At 47.7% G+C, this 20,645-nt stretch overlaps 1 protein-coding gene across 1 annotated transcript in view; it reads right to left on the bottom strand.

The window, feature by feature from the left end:
* INPP5D (inositol polyphosphate-5-phosphatase D) overlaps nt 1–20,645 on the bottom strand; it is a 130,029-nt gene that overhangs the window by 51,794 nt on the left and 57,590 nt on the right. Inside the window, exons 3-6 of the mRNA XM_057551877.1 lie at nt 16,882–17,032; nt 14,381–14,552; nt 10,902–11,042; nt 2,353–2,440 (exon numbers count right to left, since the gene is read on the bottom strand). Of these exons, the coding sequence (XP_057407860.1) occupies nt 2,353–2,440; nt 10,902–11,042; nt 14,381–14,552; nt 16,882–17,032 (552 nt within the window). The remainder of the gene's footprint in view (nt 1–2,352; nt 2,441–10,901; nt 11,043–14,380; nt 14,553–16,881; nt 17,033–20,645) is intronic.

Genomic DNA, 20,645 nt, shown 5'->3' with positions numbered 1-20,645 from the left:
TGTTAACATCTTACAAGGCACAGAACAGTCCCCCACAGCAAAAAATGACCCGGCCCCAAATGTCACTAGCGTTGAGGTTGAAGGCAAAATTCACAACTCAGCCTCAATGTGGGCGAATTGGTCTGAGTGCCACCTGTGGGTTTGTAGAAGCTGACCTAGTTATTGCACTTAGCTTTTCAGTTGAACTTCGGAGGATGTGGGCTCCAAGGTTAACGACTCTCTGTCCTTACATAGGGCAGACCCAGGGCTCTCCCCAGACTTCGGACCAGCAGTCATTTTGATAATGTTGCATTTTGCACCTCCCAGCAGTTCTCAAATAAATGTCACGCAGGGGTCCCCATCTCATCTTGCCTACCTAACGGAAAGGGCCTAGTGCTGGTAAGAGGCTACCATGGCCAGATGTCTCACCCAAGCAATTTCATTTACTCCCTCACATACCCCTGCAGTGGCAGATATGACTATGCCCATTTCTCAGATAAGGCAACTAAGGACGGGGCAGGCGGGAGGGAGATGAGTCAGATATTGAACTTGGATGTTTTTGATCCAGAGGCCAGTGTTCTTGCCTCTACCTCAGGCAGCCTCCGAACTCCCTCTTCCATTTGTGAATTTCTGGAGGCATCAAGACATTGCCTGCTTTCCTTGACAAGTCAGGGTCTCAGACAGGAGGGTGGCAGCCAGAACCGTTTCTCTAAATCCTGAGGCCACGTCCCATCCCGTTGCTACTCTGTTCTGCCACCGTCCCATCCCGTCGCTACCCTGTTCTGCCACCGAATGCAAACACTTTGGCCTTTTGCACGCAGGGCACCATGCTGGGGCGTGGCTGTTATCAGCTTATCTCTCTGGAAGCTTCTCCCTCTTCTAATCCTACTTCAAAGATTTGGGTGTGTGGTCTTGTATTCAAACAATTTAAATTTTAGTGTCTGGTAGGGTCTCTGTTTTGTCTAGATTCGCTTTTACTTTCCCGGAAATTAACCCACCATTCACTTCAAGGAAAGCAAAATTACGTTTTTGGTTTTTTTTTTTATCCTGATGAATTTTTAAGTTGTACAAATAGAACACAAATTTTCTCAGTAAAAAAATAAACTCCAAAAAACCATTTGGGCAAACTTGAAGTCTCCCCTGACCCAGGCCCCTTTGGCCCAATTCCATCCCCTCCTCGTGGTGAACAGAATAGCCCTTTGGGTATAAACACTTCTGGTACGACTTCCACATGTAGACTTACATCCTAGTTCATATATTGTTCTGCTGTTTGCTTTTTTCACCCAACAGCATGCCTTGGAGTCAGTGCAGCCACCTTAGAACAGAATTCTGCATCATACTTTAACCCTTTCTCTCTCTGTGTTTCCAGCGTTTCTGTTTTTAGAGACAAAGCTACGATAAACATTTTTGTCAACATCTCTGTGCAAACATGTAGACCCTAAGGCAGCTGCCTGCAGGTAGAATGGCTTGCTTGAAGGACTCCAGGCATTAAACATTTTCATGCCGACGGCTAAATTGCCTTTCAGGAAACCCATTTCCACTCTCAACTGTGAGCAATGAACCCGTGCGAGTCCCTGACCCTCATGTTAGAGCCAAGTCCTGGCTTCACCAATCAAATTTTCCTGTCTGAGAGGCAAGAAGAGAGCTCCCTGCCTTGCAGGTCATTTCCCAGTTACTAATGAGGTGTTACTAACATCTTTTCCAGGGTATCCCAGCTACTCCCAGTCCCTCTTCAGTAAAACAGGCTTTTAAAATCCTCTTCCCACTTAAAAAATTTGGTTGCTTTTACTTAATCGTGCGTGGAAGGGTTTGCTTTTTAAACATTTTTAAACCCTTGTCCCTTGCAAGTGCTTTCTCTGGAAGTCCTATCTGTGCCTTGTTTTTAGCTTTGCCGAGGACACCTTCTGTGACACAGACAACTTGGCCTTGGCCCCCTGCCAGGCTGTGAGCACGCATGTGTGTGTGTGTGTCTGGCGGGGGCCTGCCTTCACCTGCTCTTCCTGGGGCATGAGGCGGGATCAAGCATTTAGGCACCTTGTGTTTTTTTCAGTTTCTGATGAGAAATGATGGGAAAAGGTCCTGCCTTGCCTCCTTATTCAGCACTAATAAGGAGTTTTGCTGGCGGTTGCATAATTTGAAATCTTTATTCCTCAAATCAAAATCCAGCGGGGGCGGGGGGATAAACCTTACTGGGGGTCAGGGTGCTGAGGGTCCCCAGCCCCCTCATACTCTGGGGATCCAACAAAGGCGGTGCTTCCTTCTGAGCCCTCGGGACATTGGTTACCTCTTCTCCCCATGCCCCATCCGACCCGCCCCCCCCCCCTTCCCCCACCGGTTTTATCAATCTCATCTGTCCAATCCCAAAGTCTTTACCTGAGGCCGTGGACGCAGGCCAGGGGAGAGCTGCTGGTCAAACAGCCTCTGCAGAGATTCCAGGGTAGGGAGGGTCCGGGTGACTTCGCTGGGGGCAAGAGACAGGGTGAAGGTCAAGGATTAGTGAGGACCCAGTGAGGCATCCGGCACACAGGCTCCGGCTGGAGACGAGGCGTGGTCACACCCACTCTGGCAAAGGCAGGGATCCTTCCCAGCAGGACAAGCCTCGGCAGAGATCCAGGCCTGCCGGTACTGGTCCACCTCCTGAGAACCCCCCACCCCTTCTGTCCTGACCAGGACCAAACTGGAGCCGCGATAGGTAAACCTGATTCACCTTTGTTTAGCCACACTCAACTACGCAGCCCGTAGAAAATTTGAACCTAGAATCACAAAACTACTTAGAAATAATTTAGTAATCCATGGTTCCCAAACTTTAGTGTTTACAAGAATCACACCTTCACCGAGTGTTAAAAGCGCAAATGTCTGGGCCCCGACCTGCTTTGGTCTGGAATCTGCATTTTAATTTGGTGCCCCAGGGGCTTCGCGTACCAGCAGTCTGTGCTTTCCGGTTCACATCTCCTCCGAGCAGCTAAGGTGGAGGCCCAGAGAGATCTGTCATTGTCTAGTACGCTGACAATTTCAATACCAGGGCTTTATTGATCCTTCATTCCCGTCTCATCTTTTTCTATTTTCCCATTGTTTTGGGCATGGTGGGCAGACAATTTTGAGTTCTATTTTTCATCTATTATTACATCAAAAACTGTTCATGTTTTTACACATTCAACATTCCTAGTGGTTTCAAAATATTCTATCAATTAAATGTAGCAAAATCAATTGCTAGATATTTGGGTTATTTTGAGATCTTGGTGATTATAAATAAAGGCTGCTGTGAACAGCTTTGTTCATATAGCTCTTCTTTACTTATTTTCAATGACAGTTTTTTTTTTTTTTTAATTTATTTATTATTTATTTATCATTTATTTTTGGCTGTGTTGGGTCTTCGTTTCTGTGCGAGGGCTTTCTCTAGTTGCGGCAAGTGGGGGCCACTCTTCATCATGATGCGCAAGCCTCTCACTATCGTGGGCTCTCTTGTTGCGGAGCACAGGCTCCAGACGCACAGGCTCAGTAGTTGTGGCTCACGGACCCAGTTGCTCTGCAGCATGTGGGATCTTCCCAGACCAGGGCTCGAACCCGTGTCCCCTGCATTGGCAGGCAGATTCTCAACCACTGTGCCACCAGGGAAGCCCCTCAATGACAGTTTTAAGATAACCAGAGATTATGGCTCTTGATCAATATCATTAAGCCTTTGAGTGATGGTGGCCTTGGGCACTGTTCCAGCCTCCTCATCCTTTGTGCTATCTGAATTCTGTTATTCTCTTCTCTCTCTCTTTTAGTGGGCATAACAGTGCATTTTAATACTGATGAATTGATTTGCATATCTTTAATTTCTAATGTCTAAGTATTTTTCTATCTGGTTGGTTTCTATTGTATTTCTCTTCCTATAAACTGTTCATGCCCATTGTTGGTCTTCTGTTGGGAATTTTGTTGGTATTTTTATACATTGGTATAAACTCTTTACTTATTGCTTTGTTTTTTATTTAATCTAGGTGTTGTAAGTTTGTTTTTTTTTTTTTCCCATTCTGTTGTTTTCACCCTAGGTAGGCTGGATTTCATTTTAAAGTGATTTATAGTTTTTTACTGCTCTATTTTTCACCTTTTCCTTGGAAATTTTTTTGCTTACCTTGGTTAAAAATTTATCATCAGTATTTACTCGTGAGCAATTAGTAGCTCACTTTAAATTGGTTTCTCACTCTTTTAAAAGTTTTGTTATAAACAGGGTTTTGGGGGGTTGTTGTTATATCTTTTTAGTTCCTTACTTCATCTGGAATTTTAAAAAAATATGTGGTGGAAATAAGTTCACCTTTTTCCATGTTGCTATTCATTTTCACTCAACTGCACTTACTCTTTTTTCCACAGTTCTTTTGGGCTAGATCATTGCACAAGCTCATCTTAAATATGATAGGATTTATTTTCAGAATTCATACCATTCATTCAACGAAAATTCTGGAGTGCCTCATATGTACTAGGCAATGTCATGTTCATAGATTTATACATGTCACCATTGCAAGGATGGTGTTGTAGCCTACTGGCTTTGATTGGCCATCCTTGGGACGCCTCTGGGGGCCAAGGATGGGGTGGGGGGAGGTAACTGGCCTGGGGAGGGGGAGGGAAGTGCCAGGCAGACAGGGTTCTCAGTTTCTATCCCACCTCCGACAGAGCTACTCTGTTAACATAGTGGTATTCTGTTTAAACTGTCATTTCATAAAAGAATTCTAGGCCAAAAAAAAAAGAAATTCTAAAGCACTAATTTAGAACATGCTTTAACATCAAATAGATCTCCCTCTTTGTTCTCCTTTTTAAAAATGTTATTTTAAAAACACAAGTACATATACACAAACTGAATCTTTAGGATTTTCTAAGAATAATGCTGTTATTCTCTGTATTTCTAACCTTGGTAAAATTTTGAGAAATCTGGCTCTCAGACCTGTCTGGAGGTGTTGGTTAGGGTCAGAATGACCAATGACACATAGGGACTTGAGTTGGAAGACTTAAGAACTCGTCTTATCATACAGAAAGGATTTGTCCAGGGAAGTTACCATCAGCAGGGTCCCTGGGAAGCTTGTCTCAGCTTCAGGTCACCAGCTCAAGGGAAGATGGGGAGCAAAGACAGGGAGGGCTGCAGTCCTCAGGCAGGTCAGACCCCAGAGACAGCCCAGAAGGGGCCTAGGCCCCCTGAGGAAGCCCTCCCAGAAGGAGAGGCTCCTCCCACCTTGGTCTCAGAGAGATGGTTAATTTCCCCAAGATTCCCATTCAGTTTCCAGCTAGCACATCCAGTATCTCCCAACCAGGAACTCCAGACTCAGAAGAAGCATTCTGATACTTTGTTGTTTTCTTAATTTTTTCTTCTCTGATTTTTTGCTTCTTTTTCTTTTTGCTTTAGCAAAAATTTCTTATACAGTATTAAATAATCAGGTGATGATAGGCATCTCTTTTTCTTTTATTAAAATGTTTAATGGAATGATTTTCATGTTTCCCTGTTAAGTGTAATTGGTTTTACATTGACACATATTGCATTATTAAGGAGAGATCCTTCTATTCCTTTTTAAATAATGATTTTTAAAGATTAGAAATGACTTTTATCAGGTCTATTAATACATCTATGCAAATGATTCCCCTATCTCTAATCTCCTGCTAAATTACAGTGTTTTCTTTATGTTAACTCACCCTTACAGTGATTTCTTAGATAAAACCTACATTTTTCATATCACTTAAATTATATTTGCTAGAATATTACTGAAATATTACACATTTATATCAATAAATGAAACTGGATATAGTTTATTTCAGGCTATTATCTTGATTAGGTTTTCAGATTTGAATTGTACTTTTCTTGAATATTGAATTAGGTGATTTTTGTCATTCCCAAATAATTTATAAATCATGGTTATTATTCCTTGAAAGTTCAAAGAGGGCATACATGGTAATTTTTACATTTCATATTTCACATAAAATATTTGTTTCATTTAATTATAATTTGAAGATTTGTAGCCACGTAATTGTACACTGTACTCTTTATTGATTTGGAAATCTTTAATGCAAATTATTAAATCTCCTACATTTCTAATTTTTAAAATTTCCTTAATTGACTTTTTCCTAATTTATTTCTGTTTTTAGCTATTTTCCCCCTGCTCTTTTCCTTTCCAGTTGTTGTTATTGTTCATTCTCTTAACAGAGATTTCTTAAAGACTCTGTTTTGTTCACTGCTGTATCTCTAGCCCCTGGAACAGTGCATGGCTTGTAGTTGGCACACATTCAATCTTTGTTCACGAATATTGAATACATTACTGTTTCCAGTACTTTGCATGACCGTGGAAATATCAAGGCAATCAGGGTATGACCCATGATGCCTTCAGGAGACTGAGAGCCTGGATTAACTTTGTATGCTTGACATATTGTTCTACACCTCCCTTTCCATAACAGAGCATTTAAAGCTATGGCTTTTCCTCCAAGTAGTGCTTTGGCTGCATCATCTAGAGTTCTGATATACAGAGGCTTGATTACCCTGGGTTTCCAAACCTATCCCATGTAGGCTATCATTGTGTCAAGTGTCTTCTTTAATTCAGCTGTGATTGGAGATGATCAAGAAAGGCCAGATGGTTGGGTAGTGGTGGCTAGTTTGTTATTTATTTCTATTTTCATCATACTGTGTTCTGGGAACACAGAATGAACACTTTTGCTTTGGGTGTATTCATATCCAGCTGCTCAGTAGGCTGCTGGGTTCTTATTTTAAGGATCACCAGCACTCTAAAATTTCTGGAGAAAAATTCTTGGAAACTTTTTGAAGTGAAGGCTTGTGATTAGTACATTTTCACCAATTTTTTAAATCTGCAAAGATTCCTTTGGCTCTTGAATGATATCTAGGTTGAGTTAATCCCAAGGAGAAGTCAGTAGTCTTCTCCTTGGAGATACTGCGTCAGAATTTTTATTATATCATCAAGGAGTATGAATAATATTAAGTATTGTAATTTTTAAAACTAATGGTGCTGTTCCTAACTATTTACTTTCTGAACTCATCTTCCCTTGTGGTTTAGAAGATTATAAGAAGAGGTTTTGGTGCTGCTATTTGGTTGTTCTGTAATTGGATCTTTATGAGGCTTCTCAATACCTGGATTTAGCTCCTTTATAAACCTGGAAACATTTTTTTCTTTTATATGTTTAGTCATCAATTACACATCATTTTTTCCCTGCTTCTTGGAGAGCCCACCCTACCAGCTATAAGTTGAATCTCTATGCTCTCTTTCCAAAGACTATCGATTTCTAATTACACATTCTTGGCATATGCTTATTTAGTCCTCTCATGTTTTTTATATATACTTCCCTGACACTCTGCTCTGTTTTGTGATTTGATTTTCAAGCTTGATTTGAAAACTATGGATTCATTTTATGGCCTCCAATGAAGCAGTTATAATGATGGTATTTGTGTTTTGGTTAGTTGGTTGGTTTATCAAAATCCTTACCCTGCTCTCACTTAATTGATACAATAACCTCTCCCACATTTTATTTTAAAATTCTACTTACAATTCTCCTCATTTCTCCATTTCATGGGTTATCAAGTATTTCCAGACTCTGGAGACTTAATTCTTTATTCTCTTTCTCTGGAAAAGTTTCTGTCTGGTTCTAGATAATCTAACTTAGGGTTACAAATCTTCCTCGAGCCTTTGTGCTGCGGAAGCTCCTTCTTTCAGACACATGTACTGACATTGTAATGACATTTTTGCGGAGGAGGCTCTTTCACTGTTTCTCACTCCTCAGTTCTCTGTGACTTTCCCATCCTCACCCTGGCGTTTGTGTTGGACCAAGTGGTCTGAGTGGACAAACCTGGCCACCATTGGCACCATCCTCAGCCACCCGTTCCAGCTCCTTCTCCTCCACCCCACCTCTCAACGTCTACCCTGGGCCTCCTTTCCCCTCCATCTGCACTCCCCCCTGCGGTGACCTTACTCCACTCATCTCCCAGCTTCAAGTGCCAACTGCATGCTGATGACTCCCAGATGTGTACCCTTACCCCTGAGGTCTCCTGGGCTCTAACTTCTAGAACTAAATCCTTGGTTGGTGGCTCAGCTCACAGGATGTCTAATAGAGCCTCAAGCCAATGGTAGCTCAGAGAAAGATGCCCCTCGTCCACCCCCTCCTCTTTGACTTTCCCCATCTAAGTAACTGGCATCATCCACCACTCAGCTGCTCGCACCAAAAACCTAAGGGTCACCCTCGATTCGTCTTCCCCCCACCCTACATCCATCTGCCAGCTCCACCATCCACACACGCCCTGGGTCACACCAGCCCTCAGCACCCACATGCTCCCAAGCCTTGGGTCATCTAGCTAATATCTATCAGCTGTTCCTGTGTGCCAGGCACTGTCGGAACCCAGGACTCAGCAGGATGCAAAACAGACACAAATCCCTGCCTCCTCTTGCCTCCCTTCTCGTGGGCCACCATCAGGTCACAAATATAGTAGCTCCCAACTGTCTGCTGCTTTGGGTCTGCCTCCTAAGATCCAGTCTCCACTGCCCTGACTCAGATTACGGCACAATCCTGAAAATCTCTACCAGGCCTTGGGAGTCCTGTGCAATGTGGCTCCTGCTGGCGTTGCCAGATAGAACACAGGACCCCCAGCTGAATTAGCGTCTCAGATAAACAATGGGTAATCTACTAGTGCAAGTACATCCCAGTATTGCACGGTATATACTTATGCTAAAAAAGTATTTGCTGTTCATCTAAAGTTCAGACTTAACTGGCCATCCTGTGTTTATATTTGCTAAATGTGACCACCCTACACCTGACTCTTCCCAACCTCCACTCCTAACACTTTCCTTCGCTCCTTATGCTCCAGCCCCACAGACTTTTTGTTCCTCGAGGCTGGCCTCATTCCCGCCTCAGGACCTTTGTACTTGACATCCCGCTGCCAAACAGCTGGATGGCTAGCTCCCTCTTGTCACTGAGGTCCCAGCTCTGTGACTGCCTCAGAGAGGTCTCCTTGACCCCCAAGGGACACTAGCACCCTCCCACCCAACGTCTCTCTAGCACTTTTCCCTATTTTATTTTGTCATGATGTTTACTAAAATTATCTTGTTTATTTACAGACTTAATCTACCGCTATACTTCCTTACTAAGACATCAGCTCCAACAAGGTCTAAAGAGCAGGGACTTTGTGCGTTGTGTTTATTGCTGCATCCCAGCTCCCAGAATAGAGCTTGGGGCAGGCTCTCCATACATATGTGTTAAGTGAGTGAATGAATGAATGAATGAATGCATTGAACAGCTGTTCCAATCAAAGCAGTTTGAAAACTACTAGTTTATAGTTAGTTTCATGGAACAACATCTGCGGGGGTTGCAGGGGGATGGGAAACATAATTTTTTCCTAAGATTTTCTAAAAGTCCATCCCTAACCGTGTCTTCAAGCCTGACTATCACTTTGCCTATGAAATGAAGACAAGCAAATGCTGGGGGGAATTTAGAACATCACGCGGCCTCTCTACTTCTAACTCGAAGTTAACTGCTCAGTAAATAAAGGCCTGTGGAAAACTAGAGAACTAGCTATGTTAAGGAAGCTGCTGTCACCATAAGGATGAGGTAACCCAGATTCTAGGAAAGTCCAGGTAGCAAAGCAGTGTTGGGGAAATGTGCTGAGTGTACTGGGTGAAACTTGCGGAGAAACTTAAAGGTATACCTCCTCTGGACAAGGAAGCAGCAAAGAACAGGATTTCCACTGGAGCAGAAATAAAAGCTTGCTACCAGTCATGATGAAATTGTGTTTCTTGAAAAGAAAGTGCTGTGTGTGTGTGTGTTTCCTAGTGATAGATGAGTTATAACAAACAGCATCACATGGAGAAATCTCTCTCTGTGGAAATCTATAAAAATGATGGCTCTGGGTCCAATGGGCTGAAACTGCATTAGTTGAAAGCCAATTCACTGAAAGTAAACCTGACTGGCCAATTTGATGAGTGCTCAATTTGTCAAAGAAATTATTTGTTAAATTTACCAAATGTACTGATTGTGCTTTTTAAGAGCCTTTAGAAGGAAAGTTCAATTTGATTGCTGATGATGAAAGATTCTTTTTTGCATAGAAACTAAGCTGAGATAGATACGGCACCAGAGAAACTGACAAAAGAATTTTGAAACTGCTGTATATGTAATAAAACACAAAACACTATAGGCTGATAAAACCTCACCCACATGAAATGCTATCTTTCCAACCAAAATGTCGACCTTTCATTTGCCGTGGGATTGTTCTGGGTCCCTGTGATTTCTTTCAGATGCTTTTAAATGTGATTTTCTATTTTTTCAAGCATTTAAAAAATTCTTTTGTCAATTCTTCAGATAGTGTATCAGCTTTAAGTTTGCCCTTTTAACAATTAAAATGTAATTAAACTTAATTTTAAAGGTAATGAAATTAAAGCACGTAATGAAATTAAAACACTAAAAGAAACTGGAATTTTTACCAATTGGTCCTTCAGTGAATTCAGTAGCAGAACACTGAAGTTTTGGTGAATTGGCTCACTTTAAAAACCTGCCGTCACTGGCAATCTTGAGCCATCACCACCCACGTAGAAAATAGGCTGATTTTAATTTATCTCCTCTTGGTGCCCTTATGTGCTTATCAAATGTGCTGGCTACAGCAAGAAAGACAAACAGCAGCAAAAGCCTCAGCCTCTGGATCCTTAGCAAGTGTGGAAGGGCTGGCAGTGTACTCCTGCCCACCCCTTCCCATAGCAACTGGCCTCAAATTAACTTTCGTTTAAAAAAAAAAGCCAACAACCACCAAGTTCAAATGCCATGAAAACAAAACCTCCAACAACCAGATTTCTAAGCCCCACCAACAGCCCAATTATCCTGAGCTGGACACCCGGGCTAAGTGCAGGGGTCACCCTAACGAGCTGGTTCTCTCGCCCACTGTCCCCCTTCCTCCCATCTTCACAGGCAGCCATTACCCATAGAGCTCCTTGCAGAGGAGCGCGGTCAGTTTCTTCAGATGAGGCAGACTGCAGGAGCCCGACTTCACAAAATCAGAGTCCAGGGTGAGCTGAGTGCTTAAATAATCTTGGATCGCTTTCAGATGCTCTTCTGGAAGCCTGAAGAAAAAAAAAAGGAGAGATAACAACATGCTTCTTCGGTTCCTAAACCATAGACACCAACAGTAACAGGTAGAAGAAGAAGTCTGAATTCTCAGAGTCTCCAGCTGAGACACCGGCCCCAGAAGAACATTCGCACACCTGGACAGGCTCCCTGGGTCTTACTGAAGGGGCAGAGATCAGGTCAGACAAGAGTAAAGGGCCCGCAAGGGAGGCTGCCTCTAAACCCACCCATAAAGGCTTTTCCGGTAGGTGGAAGGAAGTGATACTGGCTGGGGATGGGAAATGTTTATCCTTTGAAAAGGAGACAGAACAGCTTTGAAAATGTACAGAGGACTTGTTCTCCTGCTTCATCAATTCCTAAAGATAGGATCTGAGGGCTGAGGGATGCTCTAGTCCAGAGAGGGCAAATGGCTCCAGCTCACAGGCCAACTCCAAGTTCACAGGCAAGGGCCACCTGGAACTCTGTGTCAAGGAGGTTCCCAGTCATCCGAGGCTCCGAGGGGAAGTCTCTGTGCTGAGTGATGGGGCTGGGGGTATGGTATTGGCAGCCTAGGTGCCGGGCCTTTGCACCCCCAGCCCTTGCCCCTGGTCTGGTCCAGTCCCTTTCAATCACGGATGAAGCACATGGGCTGGGGACCCGCCCTCGCCTCGCACAGGATGGCCCAGCAGAGGCAGAGCCCGGGCCGCATCGCGCCAGGGCTGCCCCCGAAGTCTGATCACACCTCTACATTCTATCACCCAGCACCATTTTTTTCTGGATAACTTTTGAGTTTTTGTTCCTATAATAATGAACATTATAATTACAGCAAGTATGTCCTGAGCATAATATACCAGTCACTCTGCTTAGCACTATATGCTCTTTTTTCCCCTCTAATCCACAAGTCAATGTTATGAGGCAGATATTACTATTATTCCTATTTTACAAACAAGGAAACCGAGGCTCAAGGATGTTGATTTACATGTGTGAAAAAATTCGTACAAGCCTTAAATAGCTTTGCTCCAGCCTTGCAATCAAGTGGAAACTAGAGGTCACAGCGGTTTTTTTTCTGTAGGATCCTTGAAGGAACGAAAGGCTGCTGCTCTTAAGACTGAAAAGACATAGATTAGCCATTTTGACTTATTTAGCCTGAGAAGTCAGCAACTATTTACATACCACTTGTCAGAATATTTAAGTTTAATCTATACTTATTCTGAGTCTTGACACCATAAACATCCAGTTTCTGCCTCAGTCTGTTTTGCTGAAAAGGACAAAATCTCTCCTACAGCATTAAGATATGTACTTTAACAGTTCTCGTGCCTATTGACTTGTAACTTTGAGACCATCAGTACTTGCTTTAGGAAGCTATATTTGTTAAAATGTTTGTTGTAGAAAAGTGTTGACATAAAGATGTTAAACTGTTTATTAGAGAAGGTTGATTTTACTCAGCAGTCTTTTATTAACTATGACCTAACTGATTAGATCTAATTAACTTGCACAAAAGACTGTGCAGGTTGTCTTATAATTAAGAATAATCTAAAGGCAGTCCTCTGTGTACAAAGCTATTTTATAAGCAACATAGATTAACTTGCAAACACAAGGCAGAAGCTTAGTTTTTCATGACCCAGAAGAGAACTGAGGGCAGGCACCATGGTCTCTCCAATGTGCTCCACCCACACATCTCCATCTCCAAGCAGAAGTTTTAGGCAAGTTCCATTGCCGTTTGTTAGCTGAGAAGCCACACCAGAGAGGGCGGGCCTCCCGCACTCACCAGCCCTCAGCTGCCCCCGTCCCCTCTCAGGAGGCTGCGTGGAGGCTTGGCTGAACACCTGTCCTGCCCCACTGGGCCCTGAGTCCGTAGAGAAGACCTGTCCCTAGAGAGGAGGGACTGACAAGGAGATGTAGCCAATAGACCATGTGGGAGAGTCAGGAGGAGATGGGCAACAGTGGCACCATTGAACATCCTTGCCTATTTCCTCAAGGACTGTCCTGCATTTAACACCTAAACCTGGAGAGAAATAGAATCTCAAGGAAACTAAACAATGGGCTCTGCCTGAACTATTTTAATAAGCATTTGTTATATAGATACATATATCAGGATAATCATGATAACGGATCAACATATTCAAAGCACTGGATATTTAGCTTCTTGATAAATAGCACAAGGAATTCCAGGAGTGTGCAGAGAATACAACCTGGCGGGCCCGGAGAAGAATTAGAGGAAATGTCAAGGTGGAAATATAGAAACACCAGATATCTTAGCAACCGCTGGCTTGTGTGTACCTTCAGGCATTTCCTTTGTATTTGGCTAAATCAGATGGTAGGTGAGCAGCCCTGACTGTCTCAAATTAATCTTTCAAGTTGGAGATGTTGCATTAGCCCTGCCAATAGAATATTCTTTGGAGGGCCTTTTTCTCATGAAGAAACAAAAAAATGTTTTTAAATTTTTAACACATGGAGATGGCTGTGTACAAATTAATTCATTCAACACAGATCTAGGGAGTGCCGACTCCGTGCTAGGTGACATGCTGGGTGCTGGGGACACGGTTCCCCTCACGGAGCGTCCTCCCTGTGGAAGCCATCCCCTGGCCTGTGTTAAAGTCAGGGCCTCTGATTTGCAAAATAACCAACGCCCCTCCCAGCCATATCTCCACCTCCCATCATCCAGCCTGGGCCTGCTGAGGGAGGCGAAGGAACTGCAGGACCTCATCCCCATGGACCAGTCTGGTACCACATACGGGGCCAGATCCTGAGAGCCCTGGATCAGGGCAGGTGAAACCAAGTGTTAAAAGGATTGCATCTCACTCCTGCCACCACAGAGAAAGGAGTGGCTCGCGGTGTAGACCTCACAGCCCACACCACACATGGAACAATTGTTCTGACCCGTTTCCCGGTGACAAGGAAGTTGGCCTCCTTTGCATGGGGCCCAGAGCGGGTCCAGGAGGCAGTGCAGGCAGCTCCTCCACTGGGACCATCTGAGTCAGTGGACCGCATGGTGGGAGGAGTCTTCGGGATGGGAAAAGATGCCATGTGAGTTCACGGCAAGCCCCAGCGCGGGAATCACAGCATAGGCCCCTGAAGTCTGGAGCAGGGCCATGCCACCTGCAGCAGAGAACTACCCATCGTTCCAGAACCAGCTCCTGCCACGCCGTGGGGCCTGGGGGACATGGAGCACCGGATCAGGGCCATCCAGTGCCCGTGCAGCCAGAGCTGCCCCGCGAGCTGGGATCCCTCAGGCCCGCCGTCGGGAGGCTGGCGGGCTCCACAGCCACCTGCCCTAGGGTGGAAGAGGCATCTCCAGGACAGAGCACAGGGTGAGCTACCCGGGTGTGGCGGGGTCTGCCAGGGGGGGACTCACCCACTGGTGTCCATGGTCTGCAGGCGCTGGAACAACGTCTCCGAGAGGCTTGGCCGGCTGACCTCCGTGGCTCTAGGATTCTCGTTGGAAACAGGGACCTCCTTGGCCTCACATGGCCCGGCAGATAAATGGATGTTTCTGGGTGGCAGCTCGGGGGGAGACAGGACCCCTTCTACCCAAGACAAGAGCAGGAGTGCTGTCTGGGCTGCGTGCTCCCTCCCTCGGGATCACCGCCCGCGGAGAGGGGCACGTGGCCCACCCTCTCCGCCCTCTGTGCGGTGATCCTGCCCACCCGCCACGTGGGGTCCAGGCCACAGCGCCCAGCTACAGACCCGTCTGTGCCCGCACTGTCCCTTCCCGGCCCCGCTCCCTTGCCAGCTGGCTCCTGGGCTAGACGGGGAGCCTGCCAAGGGCAGGGACCTGGTCTTGTTTGTCTCTGCCCCGGGGCCCAACACAGAGTTTGTCCCCTTGAGGAGCTCTGCAAACACCTGCTGGGGTCCGATGGCCACGCCGGCAGGGCTGCTGGCCTCGGACGGCTGCAGCCAGCAGCCCCAGAAGCTCAGCAGGACGGCCGGCTTCGGGGCAGAGCAGGGGCCCTGGACCGGCAGAGACTGGGCTCCCGTCATGGGAGGAGCTGGACCGGGGAGCAGGCAGGTCCGGCCACACTGCTCCTCTCTCTCCCACCCTGGCCCCCTTTTCTTTGCCCTTTCTCTCCAGCCTCTGTCCTTCCTCTCTCCCTCCAGACCCCCAGAGACAATGAAAGAAAGTGAGGGGCTCCCTCCACCCAGTGAACTGAGATATGAAACAAATGACTTGGACTTGGTCTGGGAGATGGGACTCCTGTCCGTTCACCTTGAAAACTTCCATCCTGCTCGTACCACAAATGGGTGAGGGTCCTGAGCCCCTGGGGTCTGCGACCTCCTGTCCGAGCCTCTTTTCACACAGAATGGCTGCCCCACGGCTCTGGACACAGAGCTGCCCGGGGACATTCTCTTTAAAGGATGATGGGTGGGGCTGAGTTCCTTCACTTCCTCACCTGGCTTGGGGTTCTTTCAACGGTCATGGTCTCGTTTTGAGCCCCCTGGGGACGGGCAGCACCTTGAGGAGACCTGAGCCAAATCCGATCCCTTGGACTGGGGGTGGGAGAGGCTTGGGTTCAAGCAGACAATGGGCCTTTTTTGGGAAGGGAAACCAGCCGTCCTGAGATTGTGCTTCTCTTTCCAGATCTTTTGGGGGGTCTTTTTCTAGTGTTGGGGTCTTTCTTTAGACGGCCATGCCCGGAGGGGCAGAAAAGCTGGCCTGGGGGGTGAGAGGGAAGTGCGGAGGGCATTTATCGGCTTCTCGGTGTCGAGGCCGAGCCTGGGCTCCTGGGGACAGCTGGGGGACATGCGGCCCAGGCACAGCGCTGGAGAGTGACCCTGGACTCACACGTGGACATGTCGGCTCTGGCTACTTCACAGCTGAGGGCGCCTCTCACTGGGCCAGGGAGGCGACAAGGGACACGGCTGCCTGGGTCCCCTTCACCTCTGCAGACCTGCGCTCCTTTTGAAACACTCTGCCTGGCCCTCGTCTCCTCCGGGAGCCGGTGAGACGGCTCTTCAGAGTTTACCCTCGGAGGAGGCTGCCGACATGCTATCGCTCACCTGTCTCCAGGCAGGTGGGAGGAAGGGTGGCCCACGGAGCAGGTTGCAAGGACGCCCAGCACGTGGCGGGCAGCAGCCAGGGATGGGCGGAGTCAGGCCGGGGACCCCACACCTCTGGTCTAATCTGTCCGTCAGGGGAGACGCCGGGGGTCTTGGTTCCAAGCCCTGGGACTTAGGAGGAGCCCTGAGCAGTTGAGGGGTTCAGTTACGTATGTCAGGGCTTTCTTTCAGGACATGAACTTTTGAGGGGAAGAGAAGGGGAGCTCCCCCGCTGCACTGCCTCTCTCTGCCCGACGCTCGCTCTATTAGTCTGTCCCTCCCCTGTCTAAACAGCAGGACTGACTCTCACATACCTTTTAGGGGCTGTACTTTATTTTCTTTTAATGATGATATAAAGAAACATCCTTTCTCATCCTTCCAGCTTGGTGCAACAATCTTCTTCCTCATTCTCTTCACAGCAAAATTCAGCTAATTATTTTGACAATGATTTTAGCTGCATTTATTGAGTGCTTACTATGTACTGGGCGCTGGGATCTACACTGACTCCTTTGACGACACCCTGAGAGGTAGATATTATTTTTAGTGTCTCTTTAAGAGAGGTCTGTGGTTTAGAGAGGTTAAGTAATTCACCTACGGTCACACAGCTAAGAATATGGGGTGCAGGAAGTTTGACCCAGCTCTGTCTGACCCCAGAGCCTGTGTTCCTAACTGGTCTTTAACCACCACGTCACCCCCTCTGATAACCGGACCCACCCAATCTACAAGCACTTGAAGTGAGAGAAACACCCCAGAACTTCACTATGGGACTTAGATGGCAGGCAGGGTCCCGGAGGCACCTTCCCCTCCGTCCCTTCCTACCTGTCTCCTCCTCCGGCTCATCGCCTGCGTCCTCCTCCTCCAGCGGCACAGGATACTGCAGGTGGGTTACCAGGCCCATATTTTCCTTCTTGTAAAACTCGATAAGCTGGTCCAGCTTGGTGAAGAACCTCATGGGGACGCCTTCAGATGCCTGAGGACAAATCCCAAGCAGAAGCACATTGAACAGGCTGGAACATCACCCAACCACAAAGGCCACCTGCAGCAGAGACCAGCGAGGCCGAGGGAGTGACCACGATCCAGAAGAAGCCCTGGGCTCCTGCGCAGGGCCTGCCTGCGATGCCCACACCCTCACAGCCCCTAAGAGCCACTCTGCAGAAGGCACAGATAGGACAGTTTTAAAGATTTTTTTCTTTCAGTTTTTAAAGAACTTTTATTTTTAAAAGTATTATGCTACCAAGTAATGCATTTTCATTATGGAAAAAAATTTAAATACAGAATTAAAAAAAAAAAAAAGAAATCACCTGTAGTCCCACAACCCCAAGAGACCTATTTTTAATAGTTTAGAATATTTTTTCTAGACTTCTTGTGTGTATGTGTGTGTGTGTGTTTGGTGGGGGGAGTTATTACCCCACCCCCAAGATCATTTATTTTTAAACACGGGAAAAATCTATTATAGCAATCGTTTTGCTTTTATTTTTATATTTTTCATTTGATATAATTCTGTTTCGTCAAAACTCAGAAAATGGTTGAGGCAGCACAAAAATCTTCCCTGATTTGTATCTCTGTTGTTGATGACAGAAGAGCAGGAGGGTAATTCTACTGGGCTGTTCAAATGCCCTGGGGCCAGGTCTCCTTCTTATCGCCTGGTGGCTCCAGCAGGAAACTCAAGTTCGGCCCTCGGCAGCCAGCCCCGCCCACTGAGGCCCCGCCCCTGCTGAAGCCCCGCCCACACGAAGGCCCCGTCTCTGTGATTTCCCCCTGGTGGGCTATATCAGGCAGCAGGGTAGGATGGGAGAACTGCAAGCAGGAGGCTTAGGGTCTCACCAGTGCTGTACCCTACTGCTCCTAACCCAACATGTCCCAACATCCTGTCCATCCTCCCTGCCCAGTCCCCGGCCCCGCCCCTCCTTGGTGTTCCATCTCAAGGAACGGCACCACTGTCACCCCACCTGCCCAGTTAGAGACCCAGAGGACTTCTCCCTCCCCGGCACAGATGGCAAAACTGGACGGTGTAAGGCCGGGTGTTCCTGATCCAGCCAAGAAGATGCTGAGTGAGGTTGCAGCCCCAGGTGGAGGAGAGTGATGCAGCCGGGCTTTAGGGAAGAGCAGCGAGCCGGGGGCAGCTGGACAGAAGCAAGAGATCAGGCTGCTGGTGGGTATGGGGATGAGCCCCAAAGAGCCTCCCCCTCTGGGTGGGGCTTCCCAGGCCTTGAAGAAGCAGAGCGCCCATGAGTCACCCCCCATTGTCATAGTAGCTAACAGGTCAATGACATTCATGTGATCTAAAAATGAGTTGAGGAGGGGCTATCTTTGGAGTTAGAGGTCAGGGGCCCAACTGCTCCTCCGGGGGCTGCCTGCTGCTGGGACCCATCGCCCATGGGAAAGGAGAATAGGGAAATAGGGTGCACGTTGGAAAGCCCACCCAGGTCGGTGGGGTCTGGGCTGAGCGAGGCTGGATTGTCTTGACTCGCCCCCCTTCAAGTCAGGTGCCTATTGTTCCGGCACGGTTGGCACTGACGTGGGAGGTCATCAGGGCCACAGGTAAGTGGAGTTGGGAGAGCAGACAAGGCAGGACGACCCAGACCGGGACAGATGCAGACATCTGGGAATGGACCAGGACTCAGACCTGTCCCTGAGCCCTGTTCCTGGTGGTAACCCCAAGTAGCGGTGAGGATGCGTTTGCCTTCAGAGACCCTGTCTCTCCGTCACTCACCTTCACTAAGGCTCCACACTTGCCTCTCTGTCTCCCCTTGTCTCTGTCTCTCTCTCCACAAGTATCTGCGTGTGGGATGCAATGCACGCACGTATAAATCTGTACGTGAGGGCACGTCTCTGTGTTTGAGTGTGTGGCTTAAGCTATTCAGTAAATTAGTAGAGAGTTTAACAAAAAGCCGGGCCTTCTAAAAAGTAACTTAAATAGGTTGAAAACCCAAAGTGAGCGGAATAACAAAAATAATTTGACACGACACAAGGTCGATGAACTCGATTCAGTTAAAGCAGTCATGACAAGTGTCATCCTGTCAAAGAATTTACAGCTAATGGATGACAAGCCATTAGGCGTATGGAAAAAGGATGTGAAAGTATCAAAGAAAGTCAAAGTGAAACGACTCATGTGTGAGTCTGGAAAAGGGTTCTCAGCTGGAGGAGGTCTGGGGAATGTGCGTTTGAGAGAGCACATGAGCTATGGCAATTTAGATGCACCAATGCTGAGACACGTATTATTTTATGTACTGCTAGAAGCTAAAGCATAAACCAAGATACACTATCAAGCTGTGGGTACAACTGATTTCGGAGATGTTAATATGACAAAATAAACACCTTAGAATTGATGAAATACGCCGGGTACTAAGCGTGCAGAAGAACAGAACACTCTAAAATTCATCTGAACCCTATGGATCCAGTGAGGGAGGAGGTGGGCGGGTGCTGAGCGCTGAGACAGAGCTGCTGGGACACTGCGTGTGCTTGGACTGGTCACAGAGGCCAGGGAACCAGGGCCTGGTGAACCACCGCTGCTGGCTGCCCAGGTGGCCCAGGTTCCCAGGAAGGTGGAGAATGAGGGTTGAGTCCAACCGCAGCCCCGCTCATGGGGGTGAGGAGTGCAATCTGGACAGGTGGGTCGGAGGCTCTGTATGCCTAGGAAGGAGGAGCCCAGCCACGGCCTTCTCACTGCTGAGCTGGGCCGAGAAAGGCCCTCTGTCAGGCAGGATGGCCAAGTCAAAGCCAGGAGTGGGAGTCGGGGTTTCCAAGTGGACAGTGCCTTGACCGTGGGCCAGCAGGAGCACCGGGGCCCCGTGGGGATGGGTGCCTGGTCACGTCTGAGTCCGCCTGCCCATGCAGCCCATAGCAGGGGCCCGACCTGCTTACTGCCGCGTCCGCAGATGGTGCCAAAGGGCCTGGCCGTCGTGGGATGCTCGGCAGGTGGTGCTTGGATGGATTCGCGGGATTAGGGTCAGGATGAGTCGGGGGAGAGATGGTCAGAGAGGACCCTATGTGGGCCTGGGGCGGGGGATACGGAGAAGTGGCTGGCGGGAGGGTAGGTAGCAGGAGAGCACCCCCTTCCTTCACCCTCAATCTGATCTGCCAAAGGTGATGCCTTTCCAACACTTTAAAATGTAAAATGTCTGACTACAAGGTCGTCGTGTGTATCAGTCAGGTCCAGGCAGGAAGCAGATGCCACATTCACCTGGGGGGATTTCAGAAGGACTTAGCGGGCAGGGTGTAGGAATACACCTGCGAAGTGGGGGAGCAGTTTCCCTCCTGATCCAAGCATGCGGGGGGCAGACGCAGGACCCAGAGAGGGGCTGCCAGGCCGGAGCTGAGGCCTTCCGCGAAGCCAGGCCCATAGGGAGGGAGCAGGGGTGGGAGGTCCCCCACCCTCCCATCACGCAGCCGTGCCTCCCATCCTCCAAACACCACCAGAAGCCAGGGGATTTGGAGGGGGTGTGGGCTCGAACGTGGGACACACAGCACAGAAGCAGCCCACGGAGCCCACGGTGACAAGACGCCCAGGGAAGCAGTGGGAAAGTAAGGCTCGCGTGTCCTGCAGGCAAGGGCAGCCCTCACACCAGGAGGGGGACCGGCCA

The sequence above is a fragment of the Balaenoptera acutorostrata genome, chromosome 8, assembly GCF_949987535.1.
Source record: "Balaenoptera acutorostrata chromosome 8, mBalAcu1.1, whole genome shotgun sequence".
NCBI classification, from domain to species: Eukaryota; Metazoa; Chordata; class Mammalia; order Artiodactyla; family Balaenopteridae; genus Balaenoptera; species Balaenoptera acutorostrata.
Note: the sequence above shows the minus strand (reverse complement) of the source record. Positions and strands in the feature narration are given on the sequence as shown.